Here is a 16035-nt window from a genome sequence, read left to right as displayed (position 1 = left end):
AATCGTCATTCGACCCCCGAGGGGGTCCCGACCCCCATTTTGAGAACCACTGCCCTAGGGAAAGCTTTCTGTGGGGGCACCCAATAAAGATTAGGGGCCTGAAGCGCCAGCGGGGCACACCAGAAGAGGAGCAACTGCTCTGTGCAAAACCCTTGCACAGAGCAGTTAAGTATAGATATGTTTGTTATTTTTAATTTTAAAAAAAGTGAACTTTTACAATCACTGTAAAGTGATTGTAAAATCTCATATTTTTTTTTCAAATAACAAACATGTTATACTTACCTGCTCTGTGCAAGGGACTTGCACAGACAAGCCCAGATCCTCCTCTTCCCGAGTCCCTCTTCGGCACTCCCGGGCCCTCCATCCTGTTGAGTGCCCCCACAGCAAGCAGCTTTCTATGGGGGCACCTGAGCCGAGCCGCAGCTCCATGTGTCCATTTAGACAAGGAGCCGCTGACTTTGGATGACAGCAGCGAGAGACAATGGTGGCCGCTGTATGTCTCAGCCAATCAGGAGAGAAAGTCCTGGGCAGCCGAGTCTCTCAAGCAGCATCACTGTATAGAGATGGGTTCAGGTAAGTATCAGGGGGGGCTGCTGCATAAAGAAGGCTTTATATCTTAATGCATAGAGTTCATTAAAATAAAAAAAAAAAAGACTTCTGCCTTTACAACCACTTTAATTTGTATTGGTGATAGGGTGGTGATGCCATTGCCTAATTTTCCAGGCCTATTGTGTCCCTCTTTTTATCCTAGGATTTAGGGGATATATATGAACTTCCTTCCCAGGTGAGCGTTGTTTGTCATCTTAGGTAGACAGTAAACCTGACCATATGCAAAAAAAAAAAAATATTCACTATAAAAAAGTGCAGGGGTCCTTTAAAGCTGGACTTCATTGAAGTAACATGATTTATTGACGGAGCTAAGGTTTCCCCCTTGAAAGGGTTCTGCTTGCCAGTGTAACTGTGAAAATACCGATTGATAAAGGCACTTGGAAGAAATGCTGAATTCTTAAACAGAGTCAGAGGCTAGATGAGGTCAGAGCAATTCTGTTTTGGAAATTACAGCACTCTGTTTTCATGTCGGCCTTTTATACTCCACCAAACAGTCTGTTTTAATGTTCCGGTTTACACACTAGCATTTCTCCATAATACCGGCTACTCGTTTGGAAAGTAGGGTCTGCTTTACAATGCCAGCAGCGGGCACAAGGGCACAAGTGTTATAGTCCCAGTGGACCCTAGCCAAATGGCATTCTTTAGGAGTCATCAGAGCTTTTCTGAATTCCACGGGGGAGTTTGTTATTGTACCTTTTCTTTTTTCTGCTCAGTTTAAAATTGCTGACAGTCATAAAACCCACTTAAAAAAAAAAAAAGACTTTTCTACAGCCAAGGATATGGAAAGCATTAAGACAAGCATATTCCCATAGCAGGATTTTAATATTGAATGTTGTATATGACTATACTAAGTCTGCTTATTGATTTCAATCTTTTTGGCAAAGGGATCGTACTCTGATTTCTTGTTCTCAATAAAAATACATCTATTGCTTAAAGTTCCCCTGGCATCTATTACTAGTGTTTTAAATGCAGCACTATCCTTTGGCAGGACCATTTCCTTTTTTTATTACAGATAAAGAAAAGACTTTGCTGTTTTGCAGACCTGCTGAACTTCACATTGTGTTTTTGTGGGTCTTTAAGATACATACCGGTATATGCTGACCCCATGAAATAAGCCCCGTACATCCACGATGTCTGTAAAGGAGGAAAACAATTCTGGGTGGTTTGAAATTGAATCTCACCATTTCTAGATTGTGATTTGCAGTATTTAGAAAGAGTAGGGGTCATAATGTAGGTGTTGGTACTCTTTATCAAAACCAGAGGGGCCTTCTGTCCACTGTAGAGCTAGGGTAGGAAGGAGATGTTCTATTTGCCTTTAGTAAATCAACCCTGTTACGTTAATGCATAAGTGTTACTGCACATAGTCTAAATAGGCCCTAAGGAAAATAAAGCCATATAAGGCCAGACATAAGTGTGTGTCCTCTTGTCTAACCTTTTTATGATCTGTATTGCAGGAAACTGTCTGCTAGATCAACCGAGAAATCAGATTCTGGGACCAGAGGAGCTTCCCGGACAGAGTTATGATGCTGTTCGTCAATGCAAACTTGCCTTTGGGCCGACATATACCGTGTGTCCTGGGATGGATGTCTGCTCACGTCTATGGTGTGCGGTTGTTCGTCAAGGTCAGATGGTGTGTTTAACCAAGAAGCTGCCTGCGGTAGAGGGAACACCTTGTGGAAAAGGGAGAATATGTCTGAATGGGAAGTGCGTTGATAAAACCAAAAAGAAGTTCTACTCGGTATGTATTATTTTGTCCTATTCAGGCCTCATGCAAACTGGGCATTTGCCCAGCTCTTCTGACTGCTCTTTTCTCCTGGCAGGAGAAGGGCTGCATAAACAATGCGCCTAAAACCATGCTTTGCAAAAGCATTTAGGTGCGTGTATGTGCTTCAAGTGTTTGGGCACTCATTCATTCCATTGGCCAGAATATTAATTTATTCTGGCCATTGTAATGAATGAACGCTCAAGCACAAACTGCACCTAGCGTTTAAATGTGTTTAGGCTTATCCAGTGTTTTTTCTGCCGAAACGCTCCTTTCCCAAATACGCAAGTAATGTTTGGTTTTTTTTTTGCCTTTAAATTCTGCTGCTTCCTGTGCATAGACACTAAGGGCCAGATCCACATAGATGTAGAACGGCGCAGCGTATCAGGCCCCGTACACACGACCGAGTTTCTCGGCAGAATTCAGCCAGAAACTCGGTCGGAGCTGGATTCTGCCGAGAAACTCGGTCGTGTGTACACTTTTCAGCGAGGAACCCGTCGAGGAACTCGTCGGGCCGAAAAGAGAACATGTTCTCTATTTCCTCGTTGTTCAATGAGGAAAGTCGGCCCGCCGAGCTCCTCGGCGGCTTCCACACTGAACTCGATGAGGAACTCGATGTGTTTGGCACGTCGAGTTCCTCGTCGTGTGTACGGGGCCTCAGAGATACACTACGCCGCCGTACCTTACCTGGCACATTTTTGAATCCTCAGCGAGTTCGCGCCGTAAGTTACGGCGGCATAGTGTATTTCTGTCGGGGGATTTGAAATTGGGCGGGTTGGGGGCGGGTTTCATTTAAATGAAGCGCGTCCCTGCGCCGAAAGAACTGTGCATGCGTCGTCCTGAAATTTCCCGACGTGCATTGCGCTAAATGACTTCGCTAGGACGTCATTTTTTTAACTTAGACGTGAGTTACGTCCATCCCTATTCACGGACGACTTACGCAAAAAAAAGAAAATCAAATTTCGACGCGGGAACGACGGCCATACTTAACATGGCAAGTCTACCTATACGCCGCAAAATACCAGCTTTAACTATACGCCGGAAAAAGCCGACTACAGGCGACGGCTGCGCGTACCTTCGTGGATCGTCGTAAATCGCTAATTTGCATACCCAACACGGAAAACGCCACCCAGCAGACGCCGAAGTATTGCATCTTAGATCCGAAGGCGTACGAAGACGTACACCTGTCGGATCTAACCCAGAAGCCGTCGTATCTTGTTTTGAGGATTCAAAACAACGATACGACGCGGGAAATTTGAATGTACACCGGCGTATCAGTAGATACGCCGGCGTACTTCGTCTGTGGATCCCGCCCAAAATCTGGTGCAGCTGTGCATGGTAGTTTCTAACTTCAAATAAACTTTGACAAAAAAAAATGGAAGCTGATTGGTTTCTATGCAGAGCTGCACCATAGCTCCAGTTTAAGTAAATCAACCCCATAGGCTAACATGGAGTGCATTTAGAGGCAGAATAAAAAGAAAAACACCCTTAAAGGCAGCGCTTTTGATGCCCATTGTGTATGAGGCCAGTGTTTTTTCCCATTTATATACCTGCGACCTGTTTTCTACCTTTTCTTCATTCTCAGACTTTGTTAAAGTGAATCCAAAGCCAAAACATTTTAGTTGAAATGTAGCGTGTGGTTGTTGCGAATTACTACATTCACACATTTCACCCTGCTGCCAGACATCCATTAGCTAAACTCCTTTAGCCAATGAATAGTATTTTGCTTGTTTTTGTTATTTTATTAGGGGATTGGACTTGGTTGGGGAAGGGATATGGGATGCCCATAGAAACAAATTAATAATTGAAATGTTATAGCAATAGATGCATTACACTTCTTCAGATGAGATATAGAAATGAGTGCGTCACACTCTTGAAATAAGACAAGATGGTTGACACTAAACTTGACAGACATTTACCTCAGGACTTCTCTTCCTCCTGCACACAGCTTAACAGACTTTTACCTCAGAACATCTCCTCCTGTCACAGTCTTAATATTTCTGTCACGCCATCAGATATGACTAGGCCTCACTCGGAATCAGTCCCAGTTTAAGTAGAAGATGAAACTGTTGAAGGCCTGGGGCCTGCAGCACCCCTCATGGCGACAACTGGTCATTTTATTAGATTTAATGGTGATGGACTATTGATCCCAGCAGTCGGATTTGCAAATCCTGCCCATCCCCATGTCTGCATCAACTTGACACACACTCCACAGTCTCTCCCTCTGGCTCTGCACCCAGCTCTTCTAGCATGCCTCTTCCAGATCTCTCACTGTGCTTCCACTCACCGACACCTTCCCTGCATCCTTCCTCAAGGATTTACTCTGGACGTGCGGACCAACTGCCTCTCCTAGCTCCTGTTTCAGGACACCTCTCCATGACCATGTAAGGAGAGGCTCCCTCCCAGCCCCCGAGCTCCTCCACCAGATTTAACCCCCCCCCCAGATAGGGGTGTTCCTCCAGCATGACAGTCTAGCACTCCGTCCTTCAGTTCACCCAGCCGACAACTCCTCCCCCAGCAGGCTGACTGTGGGTATATGTAGGAGGCCTGTCCCCTGCCAATCCTAGATGGGGATTGGTCAGAGCTCCTCACATGTACCCCATGTCACTCCAGCACTCAGCCCTGACACTTCCAGAACATTCTCCACTGGAAACAGAGGAGGTACCCAAGAGCTGAAGTACATGTCAGTCACTTACTACTACCCTAAACCACTCCCCTGTCCCCAGATCAAAAACAAACAGGCCTAGCTTGCAGCATAGGCCTGCTTAAATTTACCTGCGCTGGCAGCTAACACAAAACCCTACACTTGGCACCTACCTAAAGGTAGAGGTAGCTACACTAATAATAGGTGAGTTCTTAAAAATGGTTTGCACAGGGGCAAGAATCTCTATGATCTATAATCTATTGTATGGTTGATTCACTCAGATGTACTCCCCCTCGGTTTGATGTCCTCAAAAAGCACAACTTTACATTTGTCAACATTAAACATTGTAGTTATCCTATCAAACTGCATCTAGGTCAGATTGTAAGTTGGAAACATCTTATAATTTCTCAAATTTTCTGAAGGTGGAGAAATGAGAGCTATAAACGTATACATATATGTATTCCAACTGTGTGGTTAGTTGATGACCTAAATTGCTACTGTAAATGGAGAATCCAGTTGGTTATTATAGGTACCAACACCTTTTTTTTGTATGCATTGGGCCTGGAAATACATATTTTTTTGCATCTACTGTTCTGTTGGCTTGAAGGTTCTAGTTTTATCAACCTTTTGTAATGCAGATTTCCAGTCATGGAAACTGGGGGTCCTGGGGACCATGGGGCCAGTGTTCCCGTACATGTGGAGGAGGAGTGCAATTTGCTTATCGTCACTGTAATGATCCTGCCCCAAGAAACAGCGGAAGATACTGCACAGGGAAGCGTGCAATCAACCGGTCGTGCAATGTTAATTCTTGTCCATCTAATGGTAAGCAATAGCCTTTATTATGTCTTCTGTTTATGGGGGGATACCAAACATAATTGCAGGTTGTTTAGACAAGAAATATTTTTTTTTACCTTGTTAATAAATAAACATTTTAGAATTACAATACATTTAAAGAAGAACATCAGGCACATTGATAAAATATCCATCTTATGAAATCCTTCAAAGGTCATGAAGTCATTTTTTTTAGTTAAGTTAGTGTTATTACCTAAAATCTAGGTGCCACATTCAAAAGCTGAAATATTTGCAGGGATTGTGCCTGAAATTAAAGACCATCTGTGGGTACAATTAAAAAGAAGTCCATCAACATGTGCTTAAAGCCTAAGTGCAGCCTAAATAAACACAAAAAAATCAGCACAAGGGATATAGTTTACAGTCAGTACTGTGTTCCTTCTGCTGATTCCGCTTCAGCCCGCTGCAGTAATCCTCCGGTGCAGTGAAGTGAAAAGCATCTAAAAAGGGAAGACAGGTGCATGATTGATAGGTCACCCCCTCCATTCATAGATACTGTATCTATAAATGTCAGAGAGCTGGGCAGAAAGGGCGGGCATAGTCAGGCACTCTTGATGACAGCCCCCTAGCTCTTAAACCCCTGCCACACAAGATTATTATGACGGTGGGAGCATGGCCGGAGGAGGATTTAATCCTAATAGAAGCATTAGCACAAGGGATACATTCTACTGACTTTAAGTTATGTCCCCTGTGCTGATTTTTGTGCTTTTTATTCAGGCTGCATTACAATAAAAAAAAGGAGCTTAGACTGTAATACTGACCTTCTCTTCACAAGCACCACAATAATTCCTACTTGCAAATAGATATACTCATATTTCCAGGATGAATGATTCTCAGCAAAATTTCAGCCCAGAGGGTCGAGGACAACCTGTGAGTGCAGGCTGTCATGGTATTGGCCCCTATAGGGTTATCAACCTAAGGTCCTGCACTCACATACAATGATGCAGAGAGTGGCGCAGAAAACATTTATCACAGGCATAACAGAGTACCCCAATGAACAATAGAAATAAGAGAGGGGGATATACCTTCTAGTAGTATTTTTATTAAAATAACCAATGAAAACAAGTGTCACATACTATTCAAAACACATTATTACACATGCATGCAACTGATGCATTTAATTGAAAAATACTTCATTAGATGCCCCCCTCTGTTCTTTCTCCTGTTCATGGGGGTACTCGGCAATGCCGAGAGTATATGCTACCTTGGAGAAGAGTGGCTCCTGAATATTCCACTGCTGCCATAAATGAGCCTTGCTTGGTGATGGATACTCTGTACTTTTTGGCTGTTGAAGGACAACCCTTGAAGTGTATACTGACCCTACCATTACCTTACAGTTTGGTTATCTCATTCCAGTGTGTACTGAATAGGGGGTGGAAAAGAGGATTGTGTTTCAGGGCTCATGAAATTACGTTGTTCAAAAGCAAAACACACAGAGGCAGGAGAGGAGAGCACTGATAAAGCAAGAGTTAGGCTTCAAGCAGGGCAGGATTTCTTAAAATCATCACAACCTTTGGCACCCAGCAATTAGAATCGCTTCTTTTAGACAGAGCATATCAGTAATACAGTACATCCTACCAGTTATGGCTATGGTTAAAGGGAATAAAAAAAGCCCTCACTTTAACCGTTGGGTAGTGGAGTAAAGCCTTCTTAAAAAAGAAGGTATTCACATGAAAATCTCAACTAAAAGCACCACTCAACAGAAGTACCAGTTCCTTTTTTGCAGATGCCAGGTGCCTATCCCAGGAGCACACCCCCTCTCCACATACTTGCTACAAACAAAGAGAATTGCAATTAAATGATTGTCTAGGGCAGCTCCTGTATAACATGTTTTACCCATATGGGCTTAATCATGCTCTATGAGGAGTCACCTTAGGCAGGGTTATGTTGCTACTTTATTGAAAAAAGGACATGTCAGTGATATCATCGGAGTTTGACCCTCTTTCTTTGTAGGAGGTATTCACATGTCTCATTCTATCCCAAAAACAAGAGGATTAGTCCTCATTTCAGGACAGTAGGCGAACCCATGAAAGTCATTGCCTTACACCCTAAAGGCCAGATGCACATACAGAACCACCAATTCCAAACTGCCTACAGTTGCTTCAGACTATTTGGCCATGTAAAACAATAATGTTAATAGTGGCAATAATAAAGTGGATTTAGGGCAGAGATACAAAGTCTAAAAAGTTTAGCAAATCTAGGTTTAACATACTTAAAGTATAATTAAGGGAAACACTTATTAAGTACAGAGGTATTAGAACGCTTGTTAGTTTTTATTGCTGTCTGTGCCCCCATTAAGGAGATTCACGCTCTCTGTTTGCTCTGTTTGTCCTGTTTACCATTATCATTGAAAGTGAAAGTACATTTTGGGTTGTCTCCAGAAAAGTGGGTAAATCTTCCAATATTGACACTAGTTATGGTGACCCGGGCGTCCCCAAGGAATTCCCTTACTTCGCAGGAATTTGCTTTCACTTCCTGTTTGGCTATGGGAAAGAAAGGAAAATCTCTTCAATGGGACACAGCAGAAAAAAAATCAGACAGGGGTTATACCCTTCCCTTACTCTATCCAAGTGCCTATGGTCCTACTTTAATGAGAATTCAAGCTTGCCTAAATCCTTACAACTTCTGAAGATGCTATCACTCAACTCCATGCACAGGAGATCATTGAATGTTGGCATTGAAAAGCCTTCTATTGTGTTTGAGGAACTTTGCATATATGGTTTTCAACAGCATGTTTAGCTTCTGTCGAGAAGAAATAGCCTTCATCTGTTCTAATCAGGCTGTTGACCACTGCCTGGTTTACCATTACATAAGAGTGTCAGGACTGATCAATGAATGATATAAATAAAAGTACATTTACAGTATGCATTCTTCAAATTACTTTTTTTCCTATAAATTGGGATGTGCATAGTGAGATGGAAAGATTATAGATACACGATCTAATATCACAGCGGTGAGAGCAGGGCCCTGCTGGGAACATCTCAACATTAATAGAGAATGTTGTACAATCCCATTAGTGTCTACGGTTGGTTTTACAAGGATGCACAATTCAGCTATCAGATAATATGATGAATCATCACACATGAATGATTCGCTTTACTGAAAATAATAATTTGCAAATTTAAGAGAATAAACAGAATAATAAGGAAAAAAAAACATAGAAATTAAAGCATTCAGCAAAGTGTTTAAAGTGAACCTGTCACCTCTAGACGGTAATGGTGTAAAGAACAGGACAGGGGCTCTTTATGTGACTATATGTTTTGGGGGACTTCCTTACACCCTGAGATAGCCTAACAGTTCATGGAGGAAAGCGAAATTGAGGTGTGCAGTGTACATTTTATTCACAAGACATGTATATTAAAATCAGACAATGCTTATTTTGGGGTACAAAAAAGTCCCTCTTCATCAGACAATCAAAAAATGGAGCGAAAAACTTTTGCCTCGTACACGCGACCTGTTTTCCTGGCAGGAAAACTGCCATGAGAGCTTTTGGACAGGAATCCAGGCCATCTGTATGCTCCATTGCAGTTTTCCCGACAGGAAAACCTCCGGGAATCCCGGCCGGAAAAAAGACAGCATGTTCTCTTTTTTTCCCGCTGAGATTCCCAGAAGTTTTTAAGCCGGTGGTTTCCCTATGGAGAAAACATGCGGTAGAGCATACACACGGCCGGGTTTCGCGACCAAAGCTCTCATGGAAGTTTTCCTGTCGGGAAACCCGGTCGTGTGTAGGGGGAAATAGCTACCGAGTAGGTTCTCGGTTGTCCCCTTTTACTGCCGGGAAAACCGTGTGTGTGTGTACAAGGCATTAGCGAGTGTAATATCATTTATTTCTAGCTCTGTATATGTTTTCTTGCTAAAACTTAGCCAATCCATAAACTATGCAATTTTTGCTCCATCAATACAGTCAGTGTAGATGGGGGAATTACTCTTGCAGCACTATTGTATTTTGCCGGTGGGGAGACTACCCTGCCAGCAAAGCATGATGATTATTGCTGGCGTCTACTTTAGTATAATCAGCATAAAAGGTAAAAGATACTGGCGCATATAATAATGTTATACAGTCCAGCCCAAAAAAAAATGGCTCTAAGAAAATAAATGATACAGGTCAAGAGGAAGTCCATAGAAATCACTGGGATGTGATATTAGCATATGCTTAAAAGGTTTATATGGGACCACCTGTGGCTGCAGTCCTCAGAGTTGTGACTGCTCTGTATAAACCAAAGGAAGCAAAGGAGAGAGGGAAGGACGCGCTGACTAAGTGTAGATCCCAGTAGGTTTATTACATTAAAAAATGGATCAAAAAGACTTACAAGATGTTCATAAATAGTGGGCTCATCTGTATGTGGATCTTTGGCAATCATCCTTGTGCGTCCTCTAGGCCTGTAGAAGGAGCCCAATGCTCCGACCGCGTAGCCTTCCGGTGATATCATATCTGCAGTGCATTCCATGCTGGTACAGTGCGACTTCCTGACTCCTTGAGGCTCCAGGAGCTGTCTCATCTCTCACCGAGTGGCTAGAACCATATTACCATCTGACAGGATGCACAAGGATGATTGCCAAGAGATTCGCATACAGATGAGACCATTATTTATGTACATCTTGTAAGTCTTTTTGGTCCCTTTTTAATATAATAAACCTACTGGGATACTACACTTAGGCCTCATGTACACTGCTGCTGGTAAACGGACATTTAGGAGCAGTTGGGCATATTTTTCAACTGCTCCTGAACTCTCCTCTATGTTATCTTATCAGTACATTAACACAGGGTTGTTTATAGTCGTTTCTAGGTAGTTGAGTTTAGAGGCTTTTTTTGGAAAGCAAAAAAATTAGTTCAGATGCATTTCAAGCGACAAACGCTTCTAAAGGCGGCCAAAACCGTAGTAACCCACGTTTTTAATTTTTGGCTATTTAAAAAACTTTTTCTTTTTAGAAACACTTCTAAATGCAAATGCTGCCAAACTCGACATGTAAAACCGGCAAAGCAGACATCTTAAACGTAGGTTACTATCTGTCAAGTTAAATTGTTCAGGAGAGGTTGTAAAAACGTCCCGTGTACATGAAGCCTTAGTTGGCACATCCTTCCCTCACTCCTTTGCTTCCTTTAGTACAATCAGCCTGCTGAACCGGCTGAGATTCAATCTGTCTAAGGCTGGCTTAATATACCATACAGACTATTAGATTTTCTGCAGATGTTTGTCTTCAGATTTACCAAAACCATATACTATAAGGTCAAACCAGTTCCAATATGTATGCAATCAGACAGGCCCTTGCACTACATGGTTCTGGTAAATCTGAAGACAAAAATCTGCAGAAAATCTAATAGTATCTATGGGGACCTAGTCTGGACTCCCCCCCCCCCCCCCGTGGGTCTTTCTTTCATAAATGGTAAGCTGGACCTACACATATAGTTTTTCTCCACTCAGCCTGCAGGCATATTGTATGGACAAAATGCAAATGGCTGAATCTTCAACAGTGATGATTATATTTTGACAGCCGGCTCCGCCAACTGACATAGAACAATGCAGTACCTTCATTTGATTGGATGCAAGGGTTGCTCGACTGACAATTTTCCATACAGCTCCTCTGATTTTTTGATTGGAAGGATGTTGGCTGGGATGCAACCAATAAGGCCACTTATGGAGAGAATTTGGGCCTATCCATCAGGAGCTGGCTGAAATTCTCTTCCTCTATGGCCAACTTTAAGGCCGCATACACACCATCGGACCAAACCGATGAAAACGGACCGAGGTTCAGTTTCATCGGTCCAAACCGTCCGTGTGTACGGCCCATCGGCCTGTTGTCCTTCGGACAAAGATTAGAGAACTTGCTTTAAAATCGAACCAATGGACGGCTGACCATCGGTCCAAACCGATGGTTAGTACACAAAAGCATCGGTTCAAAACCCGCGCATGCTCAGAATCAAGTCGACGCATGCTTGGAAGCAGTGAACTTCGTTTTTTTCAGCGCGTCGTGTGTTTTACGTCACCGCGTTCTGACCCGATCGGTTTTTGAACTGATGGTGTGTACGCACATCAGACTATCAGTCTGCTTCAGCGGTGAACCGATGAAAACGGTCCGGCGCACCATTCTCATCGGATGGACCGGTCGTGTGTACGCGGCCTTAGGTGTCTTCACACCTGTAGAATTCTGTTTGAAAACTCTCCTTTTCGAAACATTTGTTTGACCATCTATGAGTGAAAGGGGCCAATTCAACAATTGCTTTTGAGCAGAGTGAGCGGAAAAATTGAAGGAGGATGAAAAATGTATATTAAATTTAATGGTAATAAACACATTTTTATTTGTTAAATTAGCTTCCGGCTAAGAAAAACCTTAACTCTGATCATGTACTAAGCAACAAAAGAGGGGGTGACTAAAGCGCTAGCCAATACTAACAAAGTGAGGGTGAGAAAATATACTAACAAAATATATAATAGAAAATTAATGCAGCTCAAATCTAAATTGTGCTAACAACAAAAAAATTGGGATGAATAAAGTGAATGATGAGCGCAAAAATAAATGGAATATGCATATACCACATCAATAATGTGAACAATTATGAGATAAAATAAATAAGATCCTCATAAATTGAGGAACTAACACAAAAAACACCAATCACCACTATATTAGTGGCAGCTGAAGTGTGCAATCAAGGGTATTGATACAATGAAATGTCCAAAAATGTGATAAAAAATGAAAGTGTCCCAAGTGACAGCAATGAAGTGATCCGTGTATAGAAACTGGCAGCGATGAAATATATCCAATATAGAATAATATTCACACGGCAGGTGGGCTCACAGAGCGCTTACCTCCCTCACATGGGAAACCAGCATAGAAATCCTCAGATGGGGTGCCTGCAAACTTCTCTCTTCTCCGATGGACGACTGTAGTCCAATGGACACTCTCCCGAAACGTGTTCTTCTCACTGTGTGTGGTTCCAGGCTTCACAAAAATGGCCGCTCCGTATCCATACAATCACAGGTGGTTTGAAAGAAAAGAAAGGCTCCAATAGTGAAGTATTTCCAGACGGAATTTAATAGACTTCCATAGATGAATAAAATAGTTTAAACATGAAAACTTAAAATGCAGCAACGTGAAGTGACAAAGCAGCGATAATGCAGACGAGATGCCGCGTCACTTCCGGTTACGTCTACGTTACGTTACGTCCCCATCTGAGGATTTCTATGCTGGTTTCCCATGTGAGGGAGGTAAGCGCTCTGTGAGCCCACCTGCCGTGTGAATATTATTCTATATTGGATATATTTCATCGCTGCCAGTTTCTATACACGGATCACTTCATTGCTGTCACTTGGGACACTTTCATTTTTTATCACATTTTTGGACATTTCATTGTATCAATACCCTTGATTGCACACTTCAGCTGCCACTAATATAGTGGTGATTGGTGTTTTTTGTGTTAGTTCCTCAATTTATGAGGATCTTATTTATTTTATCTCATAATCGTTCACATTATTGATGTGGTATATGCATATTCCATTTATTTTTGCGCTCATCATTCACTTTATTCATCTGATCATGTACTAGTAAAAATTAATCCGGAAGTGAAATGATCTTTACCATGAAAGTTTGTTCATTCCTGTAAATTAAATACGTAATGGATTATATCCAATGGGGGATTATTGAAAGGCGTACACTCCTAAATTGTCAGAACAGTGGATGTAGAATGGAAAAAAGGTAAAAGCAAACAAAGTTATATCCTCTTGATAATAATGATGGTGCGATGATAAACGGTAATTTTCGTTTTTACATTAGCAACTCGGTAGGCCGTATCAGAGATAAGAGTTTTCTTATGTAAATGATTTTCTGGAGGGCTGCCTAAAGGGAATTCCTACTCCTACTAGTCTGTTCTGCGCAGTGATTGGCTCCGTAGAAGTGCAGCACAGGCCATTGGGATGTAGATTTGGTGTATAGAGGAGCATGGAGGAAGAGACATAAAAGTGTGGGCATTCAAGCAAGGACACAAGGAGCTCATCTAGAGAGATTAAGTGCTAGTATGTTAAATGAAGGTATGTGCAGGCCTGCTTTAGTATAATTAGCTCAAATTAATAGGCTTCCAGCCAAGAGGGTCAGCATGAAACAAGAAGAGTAACGCAACTTGTTTACAATGTCCGCATGACATTTCGTTTAAAGTTTTAAATTATCTTGTGTAACTCTGGGGAAATTTACAGTCATGCGGTGTGACTTCTGAGCAATTTAGCAGATTTTTTTTACCAACCACAGCTTAATTGCATTATTCTTTGACTGCTTTATTCAGCGAAGAGCCCTTAATTCTTAAGTGCTAATTCTTACAGGGAAACATTAATGGTTTAGGGTCAATGCCCTGTACACACGATCGGCTCATCCAATGAAAACGGACCTAACTTTTTTAGGTTTATACGTTTTATGCCCTGTACACACGATCGGTTCGTCTGATGAAAACGGTCCGATGCACCATTTTCATCGGACGAACCGATCGTGTGTGGGCCCCATCGTTTTTTTCCCATCGGTGAAAAAAATAGAACCTGTTTTAAAAAATGTTGATGGTTTAAAAAACGATAGAAAAAAACAATCGTCTGTGGGGAAATCCATCTTCAAAAATCCATGCATGCTCAGAATCAAGTCAACGCATGCTCGGAAGCATTGAACTTCATGTTTCTCTGCACGTCGTTGTGTTTTACGTCATCGCGTTGGACACGATCGGATTTTTAACTGATGGTGTGTAGGCAAGACTGATGAAAGTCAGCTTCATCGGATATCTGATGAAAAAAATCCATCGGTCTGTTTTCATAGGATGAGCCGATCGTGTGTATAGGGCATTAGGCTGCATGTACACAGCCCGGGCCGTACAGCGTACAGATTGTTTGGAGCATGTCGGTGGGGATGTGGGGGCTTTACTCAAGCCCCCGGAGTACTACTATACACTGCCACCTAATGCATCTCAATGGGTGACTGTATGCTGCGGCAGTGGGTTCTGGGAATGTCATTACGCAGGCTCAGCACCCAATACATCCACTGTATGGCCTTGAGTGATTGTAAACGATCACCTTGTAAAACAACTCATTTAGTTTAAAATAGAAATGAAAGACAATTTTTTTTATAGATATAAAAACATTATAAATAACTTCTTTAACTTTTTTAGAAGTGAACACATTCCCTCTGTTCTCAGCTGCATAAGATTTGTGTGTGAGGGGGGGAGACAGCATCACACTGATCTTCCCAGTAAATGGCTGTGCAGTGGGGGCGTGTCAGGATTAGTCATAGCTAGAGAACTGACAATGGTGTGCTCTCCTGCTTAATGTGGTCAGTTTTTAATAGAATAGCAGACGGACTGGCAGAAACGCCAGGGATTTCACATAAAGGAAGCAATACAAAGATAACAGGATACTTTCTCATACAAGTATGTGGTACAGCATGCACATATCAGGCATATGATGTGTTGGGGTAACAAACGATTTAAGACTTTTATTGCAATATAAATACAAGCCTTGCTTATAAATAATGTTTTAATATTCAAAAAAAAAAAAGGTTTCAAAAGCACTATGGGATAGCCAAAGAGACAGCACAGCATTGATGTCTTGATATTTACACAGCTCTGCCATACAAAATAGCCCTGTCCGTCAGGGTAAGGGACCTATAGCTTCTAAATCCTCAATTCTAAGAAAGAGAGAGTCGCTTACTGTAGAAGCCAACTTCTCATTTATTAAAAATAGTGCACAAACAGTTCAGCTGGTGACACACAAACTTTCCAACGCATTTCACTCCTCATAGGGGCCTAAGTATAGGGATGGGTAAGGGACCTGACCTTTCTCTGGTGCAGTTTCATTTTCACTTACAGGTCTACTCCCTTTGAATGGACAGTAAAATGAGAAGTAGCATACTGATGAGCTCATCTGTATGCCTACAAATTATGTGCCCAAAAAATTGGACATTTTATGTGTAGCACTACCCCAGAAGGAGCTGTTGGTTTAATTTTAGGCCTGCCGTTACCTTACTGTTCACCACACTCGATCTAGGGATCCCTCCTGAAGAGTTGTTCAAAAAGAATGTCCGCACCAACACTTCGGTTTCTTTTTCTTCAAGAGTTTTATTAAACAGGTTCTCCAACAGAGGGGTAGAGGGACAGGGAAGATTTAGGTACCTTGCTTTGTGGATCACGGGTACAGTCTTAGATCCA

At 42.1% G+C, this 16035-nt stretch overlaps 1 protein-coding gene across 1 annotated transcript in view; it reads left to right on the top strand.

The window, feature by feature from the left end:
* The window catches only part of ADAMTS5 (ADAM metallopeptidase with thrombospondin type 1 motif 5), a 180599-nt gene that overhangs the window by 137811 nt on the left and 26753 nt on the right, over positions 1-16035 (top strand). Inside the window, exons 4-5 of the mRNA XM_040338840.1 lie at positions 2064-2347; positions 5654-5837. Of these exons, the coding sequence (XP_040194774.1) occupies positions 2064-2347; positions 5654-5837 (468 nt within the window). The remainder of the gene's footprint in view (positions 1-2063; positions 2348-5653; positions 5838-16035) is intronic.

Source organism: Rana temporaria, chromosome 2 (assembly GCF_905171775.1).
Source record: "Rana temporaria chromosome 2, aRanTem1.1, whole genome shotgun sequence".
NCBI classification, from domain to species: Eukaryota; Metazoa; Chordata; class Amphibia; order Anura; family Ranidae; genus Rana; species Rana temporaria.
This window is presented reverse-complemented; position numbering and strand designations above follow the sequence as displayed.